The sequence below is a fragment of the Zeus faber genome, assembly GCF_960531495.2.
Source record: "Zeus faber genome assembly, chromosome: 10".
Classification (NCBI taxonomy): Eukaryota; Metazoa; Chordata; class Actinopteri; order Zeiformes; family Zeidae; genus Zeus; species Zeus faber.
This window is the reverse complement of record NC_137199.1, coordinates 27,927,668-27,950,799: the sequence shown is the minus strand read 5'-3', so window position 1 is coordinate 27,950,799 and position 23,132 is coordinate 27,927,668. Positions and strand designations below refer to the sequence as shown.

General features: G+C 44.6%; 2 protein-coding genes across 2 annotated transcripts in view; one reads left to right on the top strand and one right to left on the bottom strand.

Annotated features, from left to right (window-relative positions):
• Positions 1–1,129: 1,129 nt before the first annotated feature.
• Positions 1,130–7,293, bottom strand: gpc2 (glypican 2; the record flags this gene model as incomplete). Its single annotated transcript, XM_080008242.1, has 11 exons — positions 1,130–1,401; positions 1,494–1,666; positions 1,817–1,953; positions 2,640–2,786; positions 3,088–3,218; positions 3,647–3,812; positions 3,950–4,030; positions 4,357–4,532; positions 4,912–5,046; positions 5,535–5,693; positions 7,110–7,293. The coding sequence occupies 11 exons, from the start codon at positions 7,291–7,293 to the stop codon at positions 1,130–1,132; spliced, it is 1,761 nt and encodes a 586-aa protein (XP_079864368.1).
• A 243-nt stretch (positions 7,294–7,536) lies between these two features.
• Positions 7,537–23,132, top strand: part of stag3 (STAG3 cohesin complex component) — a gene marked incomplete at both ends in the record, with an annotated part of 33,838 nt that continues 18,242 nt past the window's right edge. The window contains 7 exons of the mRNA XM_080008241.1: positions 7,537–7,626; positions 10,209–10,415; positions 11,394–11,490; positions 12,155–12,231; positions 17,506–17,710; positions 21,978–22,129; positions 22,637–22,834. Of these exons, the coding sequence (XP_079864367.1) occupies positions 7,537–7,626; positions 10,209–10,415; positions 11,394–11,490; positions 12,155–12,231; positions 17,506–17,710; positions 21,978–22,129; positions 22,637–22,834 (1,026 nt within the window). The remainder of the gene's footprint in view (positions 7,627–10,208; positions 10,416–11,393; positions 11,491–12,154; positions 12,232–17,505; positions 17,711–21,977; positions 22,130–22,636; positions 22,835–23,132) is intronic.

Genomic DNA, 23,132 nt, shown 5'->3' with positions numbered 1-23,132 from the left:
AAATATCCAACAGTCCTGGCAGCATGATCACACACACACACACACACACACACACACACACACACACACACACACACACACACACACACACACACACACACACACACACACACACACACACACACACACACACACACACACACACACACACACACACACGACAAATTCACAACATCAGAAAGAATATCGCTGGTGTTTTGGCTCAGCAATATGCTGGGATGTCGTGATTTCCTCGTGGATGTTTCACTGACTTAAAATTGTCCTTAAATGGTGTTTTATATTAAACATTGATTTGACGAAGTAAAACCTGTCTTTCCCAGTTTGTTTTTGCAGAATGACATAAACCGGCCGATATACAGTTTAAGACAATACACTTCTTTTAGAACAACACTTGGATGAAAACTCACCGAAAAAAGCAATATAACAATAAATACAATTGAACATTATAAAATCAGCAATAAATGAAAGGCATCGATACATCGCTTAACCGTAAACAGCAAACATGTAAATCCAAAACGAATACCTCCTTATAGTACATTCCAGAAGATTGGTAAATAGTAAACCTACTGTTAGTAAAAAGGCCTCATCACTTCAAAAGTTCCATTGTAAATCCATTTAAATCCACCATCTGCAAAATGAGTGTTTTTGTCCTTGGGCTTAATCGGGATCAGCTGAAATGATGGAAACTGAATTTTCATGTCGTGAAGCAGACAGCACTTGAATTCAATTCAATGCATTCGAACCATGAAAAATGAACTACTTACATCATCGCCTGCTCTACTTAATTAATTTTACAAATAATGTTACCTCATTTTCTGGAATCATCTAATTTTACATCTGGCAGTGCCCACACTAGTGGTTTAAATGGTAAGAAAAAAAAATACCATTGGGGCAAGGCCAATGTTGTGTAAATATTACCTTGTGCTGTGAACATTGTGCCAAACTTATTATTGCTTTCCCTTTTAACATTTTATTTGCTGTGCAGCTTGTCTTTTTGTCCATTTATTTTTTTTGCTGGTGAAACCAAATGTATAATTTTTCCGGGCAAAGTGTGCTTAAGACTTTGAAAGTACCAACATCTCCCTCAGACTTTCTCTCATTTTGACGCCCTCCGCTCTGCAGTGAGCGGCTATCTCCACAGGGGAGCAACGGTGAGCGTAACAGACAGAGACCACATGAATACCAGGGAGAACGAAAGCCGGGCGGCTGCTGATCTGGTTCGTCCATTGTTCCTGTTCCACTTGGAGCCGTTTCTTTCTCGAACACGAGGGGGTTTTACGGGGCTGGAGGCGGGGTTGCGTGGCGCCTTGTTGTAAGGCGGGGAATAAGGCCCGTAGCCTGGCCAATCATCGCTGTACCTCTCTCCTCCGTCTCCACCCCCGGAGCCACTTCCCTCCTCACCTGAAATAGGGACAAAAATGACACAATTCATTGTAAAAGCAGAAGACAATCTCTCAGAGCTAGGGGATGGAGGGAAAGGGAGCGGTACTGACTGTCCACGAAATCTGTGTCCTGTCCGGTCTGGGCGTGCCTGAGTTTGTTGGTGATGACCCGCAGCTCCATGATGAGCTGTCGGGTCCGGACGTCCGGCCTGGCGATGTCCACCTCCACCTCGGGGTTGTTGATCTGGCTCACCAGCCCGTCCCCAGTCACGTCCGGGAGGTACCTGGGCGAGCACAAAGTCCAATTACACAAGAAGGCCGGACCCAACGAATGAATAGTAACGGGAGACAACAGAATAATCCCTCTCCGTGTGCTGCGCCCCTAAGACTCCCTCCCACGGGCGCCCCTCCTCTCCATTGCTTCTCAGATGCACCTTCCTCGGGTCTGGCCGTTCCAGCAGCGCTCCTCGTTGGTGACGTCGGCCGCCATCTTCTCGTCATTGCAGATGGTGTGTGGGAGGGACACCCAGAAGCCGCGCATGGGCCGCAGTCGCTCCTTCAGCTCGCTAACCTGAACGGGGGCGGAAGGAGAGCGGCCGTGACTCACGGCTCATTCAAGGCTTGGAGCGGCGGGAGGGGGAGCATACGGATGGACGACTACAGAATCACTCCTTGAGCAAGTCTTCTGTTGCTTTGTAAAAAAACAGATATGTATATCCATATGTTTGGAATAGGCAAAAAAATAAAAAATCCTCTACCCATTTAATCTCCCTTTTGCTGCTGTGTTTCCAATGCGTCTCCTGTCTGCTGCAACATCTCTCTCAATAAGTTTCGACATTTGAGTCTTTGCTCTGCAAGTGTTTCTGAATATTTATGAAGCGTTACGTCAGTTACTCAAACGCCTCACGACAGCAGCAAGGTCTCAATAGAGACTTTTCTTTTTTACCTCCCCCTCCTGAAATGTCTCACCCACACCCTCTTTTTATCCTTTGACTCCACGATCCTCTCTCCCCCAACCCATGGGGATCGCTCTTAGGGAGCTTTGGACTCTTTTCTTGTTGGTGTTTTTCTTCTCAGACAGAGTATTAAAACGCGGCGACAACCGCCTTCGCTGACACGTACAGCTGAGAAACTCGCCCACGAAACCGTCTAACGTTCACCGAACTGTCACAGACAGCTCCTTCCGCACGCACTGAACAGCGATTGAACGCAGACTGTCAGCTCTTTCTTTTGATTCTCCGTCCTCCCGAACCTCACCAGTCTATCCAGGTTGGTGCCGGCAGCGGTGGTGGGTTTCTCCTCGGGGCTGTAGGTGCGGAAGGGCTTCCTGTTCCCCCCCGGCTCCTTGGGGGATCGCTTGGACCGTCCCTGGACCGGCCTGGGGCTCCCGCATCCTTGGAACACCTGAACAACGAAGTGACCAAAAGTAGGAACCAAAGTCTCGGACGAGGGCGATGGAGATACACCGGAGTAATTAGGGAAACGCCTTTTTGGAAACATCTTTAGAAGTAAATGCCACGTCTGCTTATCTCATGGTAAATCCAGTGTAGTTGACCCCCGCCCCCCAAAAAATTTGAATTGCTATAGCAGATATTCTATAATTCATAAGTTCTCCCTACTATGTCTAAAGCTTTTATTGCCATTCTTACAATATTTATAGATTCTTTACATAGCTCCTTGTTTCAAACAGGACTATGACACTAACCTTTGTGGAAATGCTGACGCTGTTCTCCTGCATGTGCATGATGGCTTCCGACACCTTCACAGATATGGATTCAGCCGCCAGCTCCATGTTGAACGGCCCCTCCAGCTTCTCCGACACCTGATACAAGGCGTCTGAGAGCGGACGGTGAGTAAGTAACGGCAGCGCGGCTTCATATCAATGCAAACCTCTGAAACTGTGCTTTCGTAGGTGGCTTGAAACAACAAAGTAAAAGCAAGACCACTCCGCCCGACGCCACGCCGTGAGAGGGGCGGGAGGGCCGAGCACATTAGAAACGTACGTTACTTTGGGGTGCAGCGGGCTTGGGCACATCAATAACGGCGTCGGCAATGAAAGGGAGGAGGACGGGCGCAGGGAGAAGAGTAAATGAGGGGGTTGGATGAAAGGGCAAAGCAACATGGGAAGACGGATGAAGTGTAAAGGAGGAGACAAGCATCAATGTTTAATGACTGGGCATTTCGTTAGGGCGGGTGGAAGTAGGATGAAGTGTGGGAGAGAGGCTCTAAAAGGGTGTGTGTGCGCGCGCGTCCCCATCACTCACCAATGAAGTTGTTCCACTCGGTGTCCAGGTCGGCCTGGTTGGCGAGGCAGCCCTTCATCACGTTGAGGCACAGGGAGTGGCACGGCCGCAGGGACGCCGCGCCCCGGCACAGCGGGCAGTACCACTGGCGCATCAGGGCGCGCACACACTCCGAGCCCGCGCTCAGCTGCAAGGAGGAGGAGGGAGGAGGAGGGTCGAGGGGTTTTTATCCGCTGGCTGAATTTTCATCCGCTCCCGCCTTAATTGGTGCGTCGAGGCTAATCGTAAGTTGCGAAAGACAATAGTAAAATAAAAATGAATGACCTTGGCCGCTTTGTTGACGATGTCACGACCGGTGGCCAGGCCCTGGGAGAGCACTCTGGCTGCGATGAACGCCCTGGACACCTGGTTGTCCGAATCACAAGAGAAACGCAACTTACATCATATAAATGAGACCTTAGGGATGTCCGAAGCTCCCTTCCTGTACTGAATTGACATTGCACCTTGCAAAAAAAAAAAACAGGAAACGCAACGCAGGCGCCTGAGCACTTTTCGGGCATGGCACCCTTAGTTGCTGGGGATCACTTAAAAAAAAAAAAAAAAAAAAAAAACATGACAGAATTAGAGAACACTAGAAAACCACCGGTGCCGGCGCCCCGGTCGTTTTCTAGTGTTCTTGGTCACCTCGGCCTCGGCCGGACACCCCCCTCATTGGACCACAGGGCACGCACCTGAACGCGCAGCTTGCGGGGCATGTCCCCGAAGGGCTGCAGCTGCTCGGCGTGCTTGCTGACGCACTCCAGGTAGTCCTCGCTGAACTGGTACTGGGGGTTCACCAGGGAGAAGACGCGCTCCACCAGCCTGGACCAGAACTCCGACAGCACCTCCGCGAGGCTCACGCTGCCCCCTGGGGACGGAACAGGAAGCGTAACACATCCACGCGCGATAGAAGGAAATGAGGTTTTATCTACTACCCCCCCCCCCCCCCCCGAGGTGCAACCCGACGCCACGCTGCTTGTGATTTAACCGATTTGAGCAGCGGATTAGCGGTCGCCGTTCCCGCCAGGAAGCGCTCTTGCGGTGTGGTCCGCAGGCCTGTTATTGTTCCGCACCGACGCGCGGGGGGGGGGGGGGGGCTATCAACACACACAAACAAAAAACAAACAAACAAAAACAACAAAAAAAAAAAAACACGCTGTCCGAGAAATGTAACAAATAAAATCGAATAAAAAAAAAATAAAAAAAAAACAAACAAACAAATACAAATAAAGATCCCCTCGACGAACCAGAATAATATCTGCGGAGCTCCACAAAGAGTTCCTGGAAGACATGTGCGTTCTGGGTGAAGAGCCGGCCGTACGTCTTGGTGAACATCTGGTTCATGGACTTTTCCGACAAGTCGATGAGCTCCCTGAAGAACTCTGGGGGAGGGAGGGAGATGGAGGAAGGACACTTATTAGAACCAGACACAGCTGCCCACCTCTTCTTCTGGCTCCTTCTCTAATTTTCACAGCCAGGTTTATTTTCATATTACGTGGGCGATCCCGTACGTCTCGGTTTAGTATTGTGATGCAGTTATATAAGATCCTGTCTATCAGCAAATCACAGCAACGATATATACTCCGTTTGATGTCAGTTGGTCAGGTGTTTTTTTATTTTTATTGTAATTATTTTTTTTATTTATTATAGGAGACACGGTTTCACTTAGGTTACATAATGAGGAGGACACCGAAGAAGTGGAGGGAGCTTTCACTCATACATGCGTGGATGTGGTAAAATGAGTTGAAGGAGGAGGGAGGGGGGGGTGAGACACCTTGCACTTCCCCTACGGCCACTAACACTGCACACTGAACAACACTGCGGTACGCGGCGTTTTAGGAAGCGCACGCTGCTCGAGGCCGCTCCTCACCGTCAAACTTGCGGTGCCGCTGGGTGAAGGTGGTCAAGAGGAACTGGCTGGTGTCCTCGATGGCTTTCATGAAGTCCCGCTCGCTCTGGAGGGACAGAGTCTCCTCCATCTGGCTGGAGCAGCAGGTGTAGTCCTGGGGACAGAGCCGCAGGTGCTCACCTGCACCGATGGGAGGTAAAGCGACAACTGTAAATCATGGCAGCGTCACTTGTAATATGATGTGGTGAATCATTTTGCTACGGCCTGTAGAGTATGATACCCCAGCAGAGAATAAATCCGTGTGTGTGTGTGTGTGTGTGTGTGTGTGCGCGCGCGCGTCCGTCCTAGATAATAAGATAATGACTTTAGGCCAATCCCATCATAAGCTCATGCCACTGTTGTAGATAATCCTTCTCAAAGATAAGCTGCGAGTAGAAAATTATAATTTCCTGCATGAATAATTCAGATCAGCGTCTTTCTTTGTCAAGTCAGGTTGGGCTCTGATATGTCAGAGGTAATGATATGCAAACAACACCTAGAAATACAAACACAGACAGACACACACACACACACACAGCAAACTAGGTGGGTGGGTGGGGGGTGGTTGCAGCTCCAAAATATGTACAATTATGTTTTATTCCGGCAATAAGCAGTGTGTGTTAATAGCCAAAATTCCAAACCCCAACTCCACCCTCTGTGATTCCCTCTCTCTTCCTCTTTTGTTCTCTCTGTGTCTCGTTATTAGCGGTTTCTCATCCCTCCATTTCCATTTCTAAACTGCCTCTCCGCACCCCTCGTTCTCCTGGCCATCTGCTCCCCTTGCCCACGGGAGAGTGAGCCAAGACTCAGCAGATCACACACACACACACACACACACACACACACACACACTCAATCAATATTGTACTTCAAACACCCCACGGAATAAAGCAGCGCCGTGGTTCTGCACGAGCCTGCCTCGAACAGACAAACACAATACTCAGTGATCCAGCCCACAGACTTGACAAATATCTCTCAAACTGTAAACACATGTCCTTTACAAACGACCCAGACCGCCACTTTTCACGGGTTTGAATGCAGAACCAATGTGACTGTTTGATGCGTTTCACTTTTCAACATAGCTGGGTTCTCCACAATTTCTACTGTACCCAGGATAGAGAAACTGTGTAGCCTAGTGTCCTTTGCCCGCCTCTTGTCACACACGTTTTTTTTTGTTTCAAATCATCTTCATATCTATCTCTATTGTCAGAATTAAGTGTGCAGTTTCTGTACAGTGAATCCAGACACCCTCCATATCAGCAGATTTGGTCAGATCCAGACAAAAGCACCAGTGGAGAGGACCTGACAGTAGACTAGACTACATGGCAAACACTAATTAGGGGCGAGGTTCTTTGTTGCACCGGTGTGGCCAATTTGTTCATCCAGTAAGCATCCCATTGAACCGCACAGTGCCAGACAATCTGTCTGAGGTCCCAACCCAGGTAAATACCATGCAGTTGTGTCTGGCAATACTAAGATAGTTTTTTTTTTTAATATATATATATATATACAAATAAATTGAAAGGTCTTTGCCACAACAAAAATAAACTGTGTTACCTGAGATCTGTGTGAGCGGAGCGGTGTTGGTGCTGTAGCCCTTTTCCGAGTACACATGCCGGGTGTCGGCGCAGCTCTTCCCCGCAGACACGGGGCCGAAGGTCCGTGGCAGGACAGCGGCCACGCAGAGCAGGACCAGCGGGGACGCGCGGAGAGAGGGAGACGCTCTGCGATCCATCTTCATGTCCAAAAAGACAAGGGGGGGTGGGGGCTGTTGTTGTTCTAGGATAAGCCTAGGGTTGGAGGATTAGGGTCTTGGAGCACTCAAAAGTGATCCTGTAAGACATTAAATTCCCAAATCTCACGACGTGCGCTTATTTTCCAAGTGCGGCAAACTGAGACGCATCCTCCCCCTGCTTCTCCGGCCGATGCATGGTGGTATTATCGGGGGTGTTGTAGATGGATGCGAGGCAGCATTAATGAATGAATGAATGAATGGGGCAATCCCGTCTCGCTGCAGCCTATCAGCCAGAACAATGGACCGTGCAGCATTGGATGGACCAACCGGCTGAGGAGGGTGAGGTGCCTAGGTGGAGGGGGCAGGAGGCGCACCCCAGGGTCCTAAATTCAAAATAACAGGAAGCCCAGCCCAGCCCAGCCCAGATAAGACAGCGTGATACACCGAGAATAAATATCTCGTTTAATACAAATAAATACACGAGTAAATACAAAAATGTGTTTAAAAATATATATATATATCAGACTGGAGTCATTGGATCAATTTAAAAACATGCCTTAAATCGTGGAACCGATTTATGTTTGAGAAAATAAATTCACTTTACTCTAAAACCATGGGTTTCTCAAACTGAAGCACGCCTTTGCATTAATTTTTTACATTTTTCAAACAGTGTGCAAAATAGTCACATATTGGATATTTCAGGCTTCATGGACATCATACGATAGTAATTAAGAATGTTACTACTTAAGGCAACTTCTGCATGCATTAATGAAATGCATTTAGACTTTTTTCTTTTTTTTTGTGGCAGACCTCCCACGGCCGCACGTATACATTAAACGCACCCATTCCACATTTACCCCCAATAAAGATAAAAAAAAATAAAAAATGGTGTTTTAAAAAAGCAACACTGTTAGTTCTTCAATCTGGGCTTTGGTGGTGTTTGGTGCACCTTGGTGGTTATTCACCTGAGCTATGGGTATTTTGACAAGGAATGCAACCCAGTGCGTTTTAAGCCTGATAAATAATGATTGCTCAATGCTTGTTTGCAATTATTATTGTTATGTTATTATCATCATTACTTACGTGTAGGTTATTTATATATATATATATATATATATATATATATATATATATATATATATATATATATATATATATTATATGAGTACTATTCCCACCTGTAGGTGCGTGGACACAAAAAAAACGTACATTCTGCGTAGATACAGGAGGATGGTGTTGCGCCAACACTAGGACCAATCAGAATCGTTCAATACTTGAACTGACCAATCAGGTGCGAGAGTTCCTTAACGCAAGTGTTGAAGGCAACTTCCAGCGGGAATTTCACTGAAAGGTGCGTCAGGCTCGTTGGTTCCTTTCAAAGCAGGTGAGAATGTTACTTTCATTCAGACTCGTATTCTAATGGTTTTTTTTGGGGGTGGATATCTGCGCGCAGGCAAGTTACCACCCGTTTAGAGCTAGCCGCCGGAGCGTTGAGGCGCATGGAAAGTGCACCTTAAGCTAAGTGTGAACGCGTTCACTGGCAAGCCAACGCTGGGGGCTACTTATGAATCCGTTTGAATTTGTACTTTCTCCGTTTCTGAGTTGTGTTACTGTCACTAGTAATTGCTGCGTACTAGTGTGTTGCCTTCCTCTGCCACAGTCTGCTGGGAAGCAGTGACGCTCGACCCGTCGGCCGAGATCCGAATCAAAACCCGTCCTCTCCGCCACGAAAATGTCATCGAGTTCTAAATCAGATTCCGACATGTAAGGTTCACTTAAAAACTGAAATAAACAAATAAATACTTGATTTGTCATTGCGCTAGTCTTGGTTATTTAAACGATAAACTGCAACAGAGGTTTGTTCTTTAATAATGGCTTGCGTTTAGGCCAATTTCGTGCAGTAGTTAAAGGTGCAGTGTGTAGAATCTAGTGGCCTCCAGCGGTGAGGTTGTCGATCGCAGCCAGATGAATACCCCTCCCCTCGTCCTCCCATTCCAAGTGTGTAAGTGAAGCTACGGTGGCAGCGAAACTCGTAAAAAAAACAAAAACCCCAAAACAAAGAAAAACAACAACGAAAGGGCCTCTCTAAAGCCGGTTTGGTTTGTCCGTTCTGAGCTACTGCAGAGACATGGTGGTGCAACATGATGGGCGCCGTAGATGAGGACCCTCTCCCTCTTTCCATGGGATTATACACAAGTTAACACATGCTTATGAATATTATAATACTTTTCTGCCAAGTACGTTCCGCTAGAAGCCACTCAATTCTACAAACCGCACCTTTTAATTAAATATTTCTATTGCTATTTCTCAGCACTCGCACATTTTGCCTTTTCAAAATATTCTTATTACTTTATTCTCATTGCCTATTGATGCAAGGTGCTGTAACATCGAAATTTCCCTCTGTGGATGGATAAAGTATCTATCGGTCTATCTCCTTAAATACAATGCTGATTCCCTATCATTTCATTCCTGCCAATCAGCTATGAGGAGGAGGAAAGTGCGTCAGACACTGGCAGCAACTTCGAGGCGCAGATTATTTCTGCAAAGCAGAGAAAACGTGCAGCGTCAGTGCCTGGCCTTGTGGTAAATATGCACATCACATGTATTTCTAGTTTATGTAATCGGGAAAATAATCCATTATGACACTGAAGGCAGTGGCCGTCAGCGACAATAGAAAATGCAATGTGGACAGCACAATACTCAGACACACAATTAGACAGTCACAGTCAATGAATGTTGGTATTAAGTGTTAAATTGAATTGGAGCCACCAGATTTTTTTTTTTTTTAAATTTGATTGAAAATAATTTGATTTATCGACAGTCAACAACTTGTCACTTGCTATATCAGTTATTCAGACTGCTACACCGGTTTGCCACAAATCCCTTATGGAGATGCCCTCTCATTTCATTTTGACCCTAAGCCACCCAAGAGACCAAGGTGTAATGCTGCAGCTTATACCACATCCAGCCCCAGTTGCAGCCCTCTGGGACATTCCACCGAGCTGCAGCCCACCCTGACGCCCAGAGAGGCCTCTCCTAGGCCAGTGAGGAGGGAGAACCCCGGCAACCAGGTTATCAGTGCAAGGGAAATCTACGAAGCCATCTGCTCCGGAAAGACTGCCACAGTTGTAAGCTACCAGTCTATAGAGAAGTGTTTTATTTATTTATGTATTTATTCATTTTAATTCTTTGTATTTATTTTTTTCCACATTTTGACTTTCTTTCTTTTAAAAAATTTTTTTTTTTTTTTAAAGGTTTGTATGATGTTGGGGGTTGGGATGGACTCGTGAAGGAAGAAGAAAGGATGAGTAATGAGAGAGGAAATGAGGCTCTAAGAGCTGACAATGAGTGTGATTATCATGTGCTGTCACAAGCTGACTGATGTGACCCTACAGTTGCCTTTGATGCGTAGAGGGGAGGGAGTGTTTCCATTGGGTCCAATAGTCAATGATTGACAGCACACATCCCTCCAACCATTGTTGAGCTCTCATGCACTGTTTCTCTCCTTTATTCTGTGTAAAATTAAATGGGAAGACGGCCTGTTTGACAATAGAACAGAATATAATTGGTGGGAGATAGAAAAGGAGCTGTGGTTACAGTTACACAACAATGCAGGTGGTGATTGTGTTCAAGCCATGTCTCAACTCCCTGCACCTGCTGGCAAAGAACTACACTGCACACAAACAATTTTGTGAACAATTCTAGATGACTTAAGTTGTTTTAATATGACACTTCAATATGACACATAACTACCATTTTCAATAAAACATTTTATTTTAAAATCCTTTTTAATCATAACAAATGTGCATCAGAAAAAGCCCAATTCTCAGCCCGGATATTATTTTATTGCTAGCAGTGTCATGGCTGACGGAAGTGATGATGCAAAAGCGCTTTGACTTTAAATGGATTTGACTAGAAGTTAGGGGAGCGACAAGGGGCAAATGTCTGATACTCAAAGTAATAAAGGCAGGACCCGGAGACTATTTCTGCTGTAGCAGAGAAAGGGCTTAAAGAGCCCACCAAGACAAGCCCACCAAATAACCACCATCCACAACAAGATGGGATTTCAATTTGTCATTGGCTGCTGTGCTCCTGTCAATCTTCAGACTGTGGTGGATGATTGGCTGGACAGCTACAAGCAAGACCAAAAGGCGGGGCTTCTTGTGCTCGTCAACTTCATTGTTCAGTGCTGCGGATGCAAAGGTCAGGGGCCTCAAATGACACCAGGAGATGAAATGGGCACAAAGAGGTCAAAGTTCAGGGGATTATCTTCTTGTTTCAGCAGGGGAATTGATCCATACTCTCTGATTGATCTTTTAGTATATGCTTACAAGACAAGGCTAGGCTGCTTTTATTTCCCGTCTGGTGAAAGCATAATACTGTACAAAATTGCAACTATATAGTAACCTGTGAAGAACCAAATTCTGGTATTTAGACATATGTACATTTATCATATTAGTTAAAGTAAAAATATGAAATAAATAGATATTGGATGTTTTTTTTATTGAGTTTTCTCTCCTCAGTAGAGGTTAATGTAGAGTTATACGCCAAAATTATGTACATAGTTCTAGCTCGAATTCTTCCTAATTTGCGGACTAAAAAGGAGCTAGAAGTTAGTTGGCTTATCTTTCTAGCTAGGTAGCATAGTGCTCCACTACATTATCGTTCCTCCGTACTCTATGGTTGATCATAAAGATAGATCATGTGCTGGACTTCAGGACTACATATCTAGAGTTCTCACATTTTTGAGCTGGTTCAGACCTTTTAATCTGTAGCTAGCAGAGGAGCGAACTTAAGTGGAATTTTCCTTTAACAATATAAAGAACATTTCACTAACTTAGTAGCTTTTCCTGCTTTTGTTGTCTAGGAGTGGTGACCAGAGAGATGTTTGACAACATGAAGAATGCTGATATCATCAGAACACTGACCAAGGAATTCAATGAGGTGGGAGAAACACTTGTTTTAGTTCAAAGCAGTATCTGTAGTGTTGGAGTGATTCATATGCTGTAAATTAATTAATTGCATTTTGTGGGGTAATCTGACCCAGTGGCAAGTATTTGGAGCCATTATCTAGAGTGGATATCTTATTGCAGATGGTCTCATTTTCTAATGTATGTGATATAGATGCATGAAAAAAAGTTGACACTGATAAGTTATTGTTAAGAGTCTCCTACTACTATAGTACTAAAGATCGCCAAACAGAAAATTTGGGGTTGGTAATTGAACATCACACATTAGCAACATCATTGAAAATTCCAATTGACAATTACTGGGGGGCAGCGATCACCTATTGATTTCAACGGGAATGGCGCGTAGCAGTGATGTAATGTGGCAAATACTGTTCCTAGGACTGGGCGATAAAACGGTCCAGATAATTTTCACGAGAAAATATTCCACAATAACGGTTATAAATTTATACGATTTATTTTCGATAATTTTTTGAGTCTGTTTTCCTCTACACACAAAGACATGACATGAACAGCCAATTGTACAGCAGAGAAACAACCATGTGACATGAACAGCCAATCATAAAACAGAGAAACAACCATATGACCTGAACAGCCAATCACCTGACAGGTGTTGGGGTCCAGGTGCGCCGGGGCTTCCTCCACTCTCTCTATGGCTGCGGCAGGTCTTCCTCAAATACCAACTTAAACCCCAACTCGCCCTCCTCCCAACCAGAGCCCTGCACGGGCCCCATCCCCGCAAAAGGAAAACAATTAAAGACAGAATCCACAATTTTCAGTGACGTCTGGGCGACGTGGTCGGAAAGTGTCCCTCGGTCCGCTCCAAACGTCCCCGCATATAATCACAGCGCAGATTCGGCAAGACCACAAGCATAATTATATTATATATTTAAATTTATATTACATTACATTAAGTCATTTAGCAGACGCTTTTATCCAAAGCGACTTACAATTATTCAAACACCGACGGAAGCAGCCATCAGGAGCAATTAGGGGTTAAGTGTCTTGCTCAAGGACACTACAGCATGCTAGCAGGAGGAGCCTGGGATCGAACCAGCGACCTTTGGATTACTAGACGACCAGCTCTACCTCCTGAGCTACCATCCCCCCTTATATAATATATATTCATGTATTATTCATTTTATTTATCTTGTTTTCTGTTAAAAAATATATTTTTTATTTGTTCAGTGTTCAGTCATGTAAAGCCATGAGAATACACTTAAAACTGTAAATTGAGCATTACTATTTATTAAATATATATGTGATTATCATCGACATAGATCAATATAAAAAAAATATCGTGATAACATTATTAGCCGTATCGTCCAGCCCTGTGGTCTCCTCATTACAGAAGTGCAAGATTTTTTATTTACAAGTAAAGTATTCCAGGTTTTACTAAATTAAGTCCCATAGCAACGGAAAGAAACAGGGAGATGCACCGCTTTTTTGGGGACGAAACGGGACAGTCCCTTAACATGGTGGTGTGTGTGTGTGTGTGTGTGTGTGTGTGTGTGTGTGTGTGTGTGTGTGTGTGTGTGTGTGTGTGTGTGTGTGTGTGTGTGTGTGTGTGTGTGTGTGTGTGTGTGTGTGTGTGTGTGAGATGACGTTTTTTTTTCTGTTTGTTTCCTACTTGTATGAAACAAAATAAATAAATCTAAAATAAAAACACAGGCACCGCCCGTGCATGGTGTACTGCTGTCCGGAGGAGAAATAAATAAAAAAAGAATCAAACCTCTGCCCCAATTTTCTGAGTTAGGCTTATGTTTTTCATTTTCCACAGAAGTAAGAAACTATGGAAATAAAACAAATCAAAATCTCTCTATGAGATTATATATTGCTCTATTATAATCACAAAATTTGCATATAGAGCGGGGAAGTGGGATCCATTCACAAGTGGTTACCCGACAGCTCTGAGCGGCGAGGGCGAGAGTGACCTCTCTCCCTCTACCTCTCCACTGCAGTTTAGGAACAAGTTAAACTGCACTTACACGTTTCAATGCTCAGATTTTTCCTGGCGGATTAAACAAATATAATAAATTGATTGTCGATTGATGGAGTCGATTAACGATTTAATTGTAAATCTGCCCAAGCCTAGCTAGCATTAATCTTGACAAGTAAAAGTTAAAGTAGAAAGCCTTTATACATAATCTGGAGGATTTGTCTTCTCCGTCTACTCTGGAAAAGAATGATCGATAGCTGACTCACTCAGCAGACTGGGTGGGAAGAAATTGCTTTATGTCATAGTGAGTGGGGGTGCCAGCTTAGATAATCACTGGTCACTTTTCGCCAAATGAGGAGGTGAAATTTTGAACTTATGGTGGTGATGTGTTATTTGTTAAAGGGGACCTATTATGCAAAACTAAAATTTTCAGTGCTTGTTTACATACATTTGGATCTCTGATGGGCCTACTAACACACAAACTGAAATAATACAACCCAGTCAGTCTTTTGTGAGCTTGGCTGTTAGGGCTGGGTATTGGTACTCAATGCCTAGTATTGGTACTCAATAACTAAGGTATCAACCCAAATAATCCAATACCAAGTTGTATCGAAACTTCTCCAGGCAAAGATACCTGCATTCGATCCTTTTTGTAACCAGATCTAGAAAAAACGATTTGTATGGTTTTGCTTACAGGCAATCACAGCAAGCCCTCTTCGATTTAATGCGGCGTGTGATTGGCCCACTTCCGCAGCAGCTACAAGCCAACCAATCACCGCAAGCGTTTTTTCGATTTAATGTGACGTGCGATTGGCTCACAGTAGTAGCTACAACCGTCTGTTAAAGGCTCAGGCCGGCTTAGGCCGATTTACAATTAAATCGTCCATCCGTGATCTACTTCATCGTTCGCGATTGACATTTATGACCGACAGGGTTTTTTTTTTTTGTTTTTTGTTTTTTTAATCTGCCAGGAAAAATCGGAGAATTGAAACTTAATTGTGAGTGCAGTTTACTGTGTTCTGAAACTATATATTATATATACTATATATATTTTGCCCTGACAATCCGCTACCTCGACACCCATTAATTTAAAAGCGCCTGATAAGAAGGGCACCTTAAATTTTAGATCTATTTATTTTCGTTTGTTTCCTACACACAAACACAACTGAGTTAAGGGGCTGTACTTACTCTGTACTGTTCCAAAAACAAAACGTGCGTTCCTATTGTCGGGACGCAGGTCTCCCCATTGCTTTACATTGCTATGGGACTTCATTTTGTAAAAACTGGATGTTTTTTTATGTAAATACTTTACTTGCAAATAATAAATCCGGCACTTCTGGGACGGGGAGACCGCATTTGCCACATTACATTACGTTATATAGATTCACAATTTTTCACAGGTGTCCATATGAACAGTGTGTGGTGGACCAAGGGGGCGGGGCCAAGCCACCGCTGCAGACTGGCGATGCAGGCTCCCTCCCCGGGGCCGCTCAGCTGCTGGGGATCAGCCGAATCAGCGGAGAGACTCTGCTGATTCGCCTGATCCCAAACACAGGAAGGGATAATTGTGTCTGTGTGTGGCCCCCCGCTGTAGGGATCGGCCTGCGGGCGAGTCGGCCTAAAAGACACGGAGAGCGGGAGATTGTTCACGAATTGTTCGGTGGTCACCACCTCGACGACCTGGTGCGGGGAGTGCTCGTCCGGTCTGAGCCACCGCTGGGCCGCCTGCAGGAGTTGCTGGGTGTACAGGAACGGCCATCCCGCGGTATCATAACGAAGTGTCCGGAGGCGCAGGCGGTGGCCCTCATGTGTCCTCCCGACTCGTTCCATCACCGTCCTCCGGACGACAGCGTAGCTCGTCTGCTGCTCCAGCGGTAGGGCATGCGCTGCCAGCTGGGCTTCTCCTGTGAGGAGGGGAACGAGCCGCCATGCCTGCTCGCAGTCTGTCCATCCAGGCCGCCTCGGCCATTTGTTCAAAGTTGGGGAGGAATGCCTCAGAATCATCCGCCCCCGTCATCTTCTGTAGCGGGGGGACGGGGGGGCCCATCGGTTGTTCCTCGCCGGGTCTGGTGTGTTCCCGGAGGAGGATCTGTATTGCCTGCTGGTTTTCCCGGCGCGCCCCCTGGTCCCACTCGCGGGCCCTCGCCAACTGCAGGGCTTGTTGCTACTGCATTGTGACGAGGGCCGCCACCATCTGTTCCAGGGGGGGTGGGCGTCCGGGATTCTGCCTCGTGCTGCTCCATGTCCCTGCTCAGGTGCCACTTGTGAAGGTGTATTCTGACTCAGGGCCAGGGAATGAGGAAGAGGAGGCAGGCGGAGGCGAAACAGCGCCAGTTGGCGTGTTTATTAGCAGTCCTTTTTAAATGACGGTGGGCCGAAAAGGGAACTCAGGGCTCGCAGGCCAATATATATAAATAGTCCCGATGGATCCCCACTTCCTTGATCTCCCGCTGTCCATGTCCGATCTGTCTCTCAGGCGGACTCAGCTGCACGCAGATCCCTACTGCGGGGACACACGCACAATTATCCCTTCCTGTGTTTGGGATCAGGTGAATCAGTGGAGTCCCTCCGCTGATTAGGCTGGTCCCCAGCAGCTGAGCGTCCCTGGGATGGGAGCCTGCACCGCCTGTCTGCAGCAGCGGCTTGGCCCCGCCCCCTTGATCCACCACACAATGAGGAAGTTTTCCTCGCTGTAATCATTCCTCCTGTACTGGCTTTTTTTTTTTTTTTTTTTTTTTTTTAATTAAAACCGCCCAGATCCTTCATTGTACAGTTATGTAATAGGAGTGGTGGCATTTTAAGCAACTTCTGCTTCCTTTCACATGTTGCTTGGTTCCATTTTACATGATGGGTATAGTAGAAAAAAATTATCGAATGAAGTACTCTATTGATATCGGTATCACTTTTAGGGTATTGGTACTGGTATCGTCATTTTTTAAACAATACTCAGCCCTACTATGGTTCGCGATGCGCAATCCAATCCTCGTCTCTCCAAACAAAACCGTAGATGTATTTGTTTAATTCCTTAATTCCCTTATCCTCTCTTAACCTACAATTACTTAGCACTACTTAGCAGTATTTATTGTTACACTAATGTCTCTGTCGCAATGTAGCTTGAATGTTATTCTCCCTTGTAAGTCGCTTTGAATAAAAGCGTCTGCTAAATGACTAAATGTAAATGTTAATTGATTTTCTTTTTTCGGACTGCTCCAAGCTCTGCAGCACGATGACGATTACATTAAAGCTACACATACAGAACCAGCCCATTTTTTATTTATTTCTTCCTTGTTATTTATTGTCTTCAATGCCCAGGATTCTGCAAACTACCCTCTGTGCTCCCCGGGCCTCCAGTGGAAACGTTTCAGGGAGGCCCTGTGTGAGTTTATGAGCTCTTTGGTGCGCTCCTGTCAGTTCAGCCTCCTGTACGACGAGTATCTCTTCTCCTCTGTGCTGGCTCTGCTCACCGGACTCTCTGACTCCCAGGTCAGAGCCTTCCGGCACACCAGCACCCTTCTGGGTGAGTCGGAGGTTAACACATACACACACATCCATCTTTATTCACATTATCATATTTTCTATAATGTGCATGGCATTATAAGAGATATGCAATGTTGCAAAACGTAACATTGCAGTTGCATAAGGCAGTTCACCTTTAATTCTGAGTGTGGTTAAACAATATTCCCTGTAGTTTAGGCACATTCTTTTTTTATTTTTATTTTTTTATATCGCATTTACAAAAACACAAGCCAAGAGCTTCTGAATTAGATTCTGAGGAGGCTCATGTCCTTCAGAGTGTGTCCTTTGGAGACGCAGGTCCTTCTGTAAATCCTTCACCAGTCAGTCCATGGCTGGTGCTCTGGTCCGTGTACTGGGGAAGCGGCATTAAGTCGAGTGACACTAAGAGACTGAACAAACTGATCCAAAGAGAATGAATGTCACACTGGGTGTTTAGATGAGGTGGCTCAAGGGCATTTTAATTAAAAAAAACAAGTGTAGTGCCCTTTGAAAACATGCCTGTTCGCTCATCCAAACAACTTCACACTCTGACTTAAACTGCTGCATGTACAAGTTTCACTCGTGAAATTCGCAGTGACTAGCGGTGAGAAACACCGGGGAAATCCACTCTTTCTCACAGTGGAAAAAACACATCTAGGTCGTGCTTTTGGATAAACTGGTTATATACAGTATTGACTATATACAGTGGGGCAAAAAAGTATTTAGTCAGCCACCAATTGTGCAAGTTCTCCCACTTAAAAAGATGAGAGAGGCCTGTAATTTTCATCATAGGTACACTTCGACCATGAGAGACAGAATGGGGGGAAATAATCCAGGAAATCACATTGTAGGATTTTTAATGAATTAATTGGTAAATTCCTCGGTAAAATAAGTATTTGGTCACCTACAAACAAGCAAGATTTCTGGCTTTCACAGACCTGTAACTTTTTCTTTAAGAGGCTCCTCTGTCCTCCACTCGTTACCTGTATTAATGGCGCCTGTTTGAACTCGTTATCAGTATAAAAGACACCTGTCCACAACCTCAAACAGTCACACTCCAAACTCCACTATGGCCAAGACCAAAGAGCTGTCAAAGGACACCAGAAACAAAATTGTAGACCTGCACCAGGCTGGGAAGACTGAATCTGCAATAGGTAAGCAGCTTGTTGTGAAGAAATCAACTGTGGGAGCAATTATTAGAAAATGGAAGACATACAAGACCACTGATAACCTCCTTCGATCTGGGGCTCCACGCAAGATCTCACCCCGTGGGGTCAAAATAATCACAGGAACGGTGAGCAAACATCCCAGAACCACACAGGGGGACCTAGTGAATGACCTGCAGAGAGCTGGGACCAAAGTAACAAAGGCTACCATCAGTAACACACTACGCCGCCAGGGACTCAAATCCTGCAGTGCCATACATGTCCCCCTGCTTAAGCCAGTACATGTCCAGGCCCGTCTGAAGTTTGCTAGAGAGCATTTGTATGATCCAGAAGAGGATTGGGAGAATGTTATATGGTCAGATGAAACCAGAAATAGAACTTTTTGGTAAAAACTCAACTTCTTGTGTTTGGAGGAGAAAGAAAGCTGAGTTGCATCCAAAGAACACGATACCTACTGTGAAGCATGGGGGTGGAAACATCATGCTTTGTGGCTGTTTTTCTGCAAAGGGACCAGGACGACTGATCCGTGTAAAGGAAAGAATGAATGGGGCCATGTATCGTGAGATTTTGAGTGAAAACCTCCTTCCATCAGCAAGGTATCGAAGATGAAACGTGGCTGGGTCTTTCAGCATGACAATGATCCCAAACACACCGCCCGGGCAACGAAGGAGTGGCTTTGTAAGAAGCATTTCAAGGTCTTGGAGTGGCCTAGCCAGTCTCCAGATCTCAACCCCATAGAAAATCTTTGGAGCGAGTTGAAAGTCCCTGTTGCCTAGCGACAGCCCCAAAACATCACTGCTCTAGAGGAGATCTGCATGGAGGAATGGGCCAAGATACCAGCAACAGTGTGTGAAAACCTTGTGAAGACTTACAGAAAACGTTTGACCTCTGTCATTGCAAACAAAGGGTATATAACAAAGTATTGAGATGAACTTTTGTTATTGACCAAATACTTATTTACCACCATAATTTGCAAATAAATTCTTTAAAAATCAGACAATGTGATTTTCTGGATTTTTTTTCTCATTTTGTCTCTCATAGTTGAGGTATACCTATGATGAAAATAACAGGCCTCTCTCATCTTTTTAAGTGGGAGAACTTGCACAATTGGTGGCTGACTAAATACTTTTTTGCCCCACTGTATATATAACATAAGTGACTCAGTCGAAGCCCTGAAGCCCCATCCCGCTGCTGCACAGAGCTGAGCAGCAGAGCCCGGAAGCCTGCCCCGCTGAGTGGCTCACTGTTAACTTGGTCTTTTCAAAGTTTATTAATAGTACACGTGTCGCTTGTCCAAATAGCATCAAATTCGACGCTGCACGTCTGTGGGTAGTAGATCGGATGAACGGTTGTCGAGATAATCGAAGGACATACAGACAGAGATTGAACGGACAGAGAACAGAGATTCCTTCCTTTATAGTTACAAACCCCAATTCCAATGACGTTGGGACACTGTTTAAAATGTAAATAAAAACAGAATACAATGATTTGCAAATCCTTTTCAACTTATATTCAATTGAATACACTTCAATGACAAGATATTTAATGTTCAAACTGATAAACTTATTTTTTTTGCATTTTGAATTTGATGCCTGCAACACGTTCCAAAAAAGCTGGGACAGGGTCATGTTTACCACTGTGTTACATCACCTTTCCTTTTAACAACACTCAATAAGCTTTTCGGAACTGAGGACACTAATTGTTGAAGCTTTGTGGGTGGAATTCTTTCCCATTCTTACTTGATGTACGACGTTGTTGTATTTTGTTCTTCATAATGGGCCACACAGGCAGGCCAGTCTAGTACCCACACACTTTTACGAAGCCATGCTGTTGTAACACATGCAGAATGTGGCTCGGCATTGTCTTGCTGAAATAACAGGGACGTCCCTGAAAAAGACTTTGCTTGAATGGCAGCATCTGTTGCTCCAAAACCTGTATGTACCTTTCAGCCTTAATGGCGCCTTCACAGATGTGCAAGTTACCCATTGGGCACTAACACACCCCCATACCATCACAGATGCCGGCTTTTGAACTCTGCGCTGATAACAATCTGGAAGGTCCTTTTCCTCTTGGGCCCGGAGGACACCAAGTCCATGATTTCCAAAAACAAATTGAAATGTGGACTCGTCAGACCACAGCACACTTTTCCACTTTGCGTCGGTCCATCTCAGATGAGCTCGGGCCCAGAGAAGCCGGCGGCGTTTCTGGGTGTTGTTGATATATGGCTTTGGCTTTGCATGGTGGAGTTTTAACTTGCACTTGTAGACGTAGCGACGAACTGTGTGAACTGACGATGGTTTTCCAAAGTGTTCCTGAGCCCACGTGCTAATATCCTTTACAGAATGACAGTGCCACCTCAGGGATGGAAGGTCACAGGCATTCAATGTTGGTTTTCGGCCTCGCCGCTTACATGCAGAGACTTCCCCAGATTCTCTGAATCTGTTGATGATATTATGGACTGTAGATGATGGAATCCCTAAATTCCTTGCAATTGTAAGTTGAGAAACGTTGTTCTTAAACTGTTGGAATATTTGCTCATGCAGTTGTTCACAAAGTGGTGAATCTCACCCCATCCTTGTTTGTGAATGACTTGAGTCTTTTGGGGATGCTCCTTTTATCAATCATGACACTCACCTGTTTCCATTTAACCTGTTCACCTTTGGAACAGGTGTTTTTTGAGCATTCCTCAACTTTCCCAGTCTTTTGTTGGCCCTGTCTCAGCTTTTTTGGAACGTGTTGCAGGCATCAAATTCAAAATGAATGAATGTTTGCAAAAAAAAAATAAAGTTTATAAATTTGAACATTAAATATCTAGTCTTTGTAGTGTATTCAATTGAAAATAGGTAAATAAATAAATAAAAATAAATATAATAAAATAAATAATTTTATTCGGTTTTTATTTGTTTTACACAACATAACATCTTAACTTGGTTAAATAAGCTAATAGCTTCTGAATAGGAAATAAAAAAGATAATTTATTGATGAATGAATAAATGATCTCTGCAGCACACAATGCTCCTGTTATTTCTCACTTCCCATATCAATCTCCAGCTAAACAGCTTCTTTTGTGCCGTGTGGTTCCTTGGAAATGTATTTGTCTTTGATGCTATTTCCTCCTATTAGCCATGAAGCTGATGACTGCAGTGGTGGAAGTGTCAGTGGTGCTGTCCGTCCAGCTGCATACCAGCCAACGCCGCTACAATGTGGAGAGCAGCAAGCAGGTTCAGGACAGAGCCACTGACAGACTGGAGGAGCTGCAGGCCGTCATCTCCGAGGTCACACACACTAACCAAAACAACAAGTGCATAACAAATCACAGAAAAATGAAATCTTTTTTTTTTTTTTTTTTTCTTCTTCTTCTTCTTCTTCTTCTTATTTCAATTTCCACTTGTCTCACAGACTGCTGAGACCCTTTTTCAATGAGACTGCTGAGAGCCTTGAAATTTTCTTTTGGCACACATAGTGAGGGGATAGACAATTGAAAACCAAGATTTTTCAGGTGCCAAACAAACAATTAAATTGTTGTTTGACCCTTGATCCAACTAGCTTCCTATGTTTTTCTATTTTACAAGCTAACCAGTTTTCTTTTATCATTAAAAAATAGGTTAAAAGCAAGGAATTTGTAATCAATTTCAATTTTGCATGAAAAGGTTAAAAGAAATAAAAGGTTACAAGAGTGAATCACTGGAAATTGGAAAAACTTTATCTAATTTCTTTCAAATATGATGGATTTCCTCCGTTGCTTTGCTTTGACTTGAGCCTCATTTGTGATTGCTGTGTAGCTGCAGGAACACAGGGAGGAACTGTCCTCTCTGGCCAGTAGCGTGTTCCATGGTATGTTCGTGCATCGCTACCGCGATCATGTGGCCGAGATCCGAGCAGTGTGCATTAAGGAGCTGGGCCTCTGGCTGAAGGAAAGCCCGGAAGACTTCCTTAGTGACAGCTACCTGAAGTACCTGGGGTGGACCCTGCACGATAAGGTGGGGAGCCAAAGTCAACGTTATAATGTAATCCTACATCATTTTGAACCTCAATATGGGGATGGCACCGTGGGGGTATCGCAATACGGAATAATTCATTATCAAAATTTTCCATGATATCCATATAAATCAGAATCTCTGCTTCTGAAGTATAGAACTGAGGTTGATCTTCTTGGGCAACAATCAAATGATAAATATGGTATCAGATCAAAACTACTGTTTTTTTTCCCCCAAATAACAGAACTTGAAGTCTTTCAGAATGTAAGGTTATGTGTTCTTAACATAATACATTTGACTA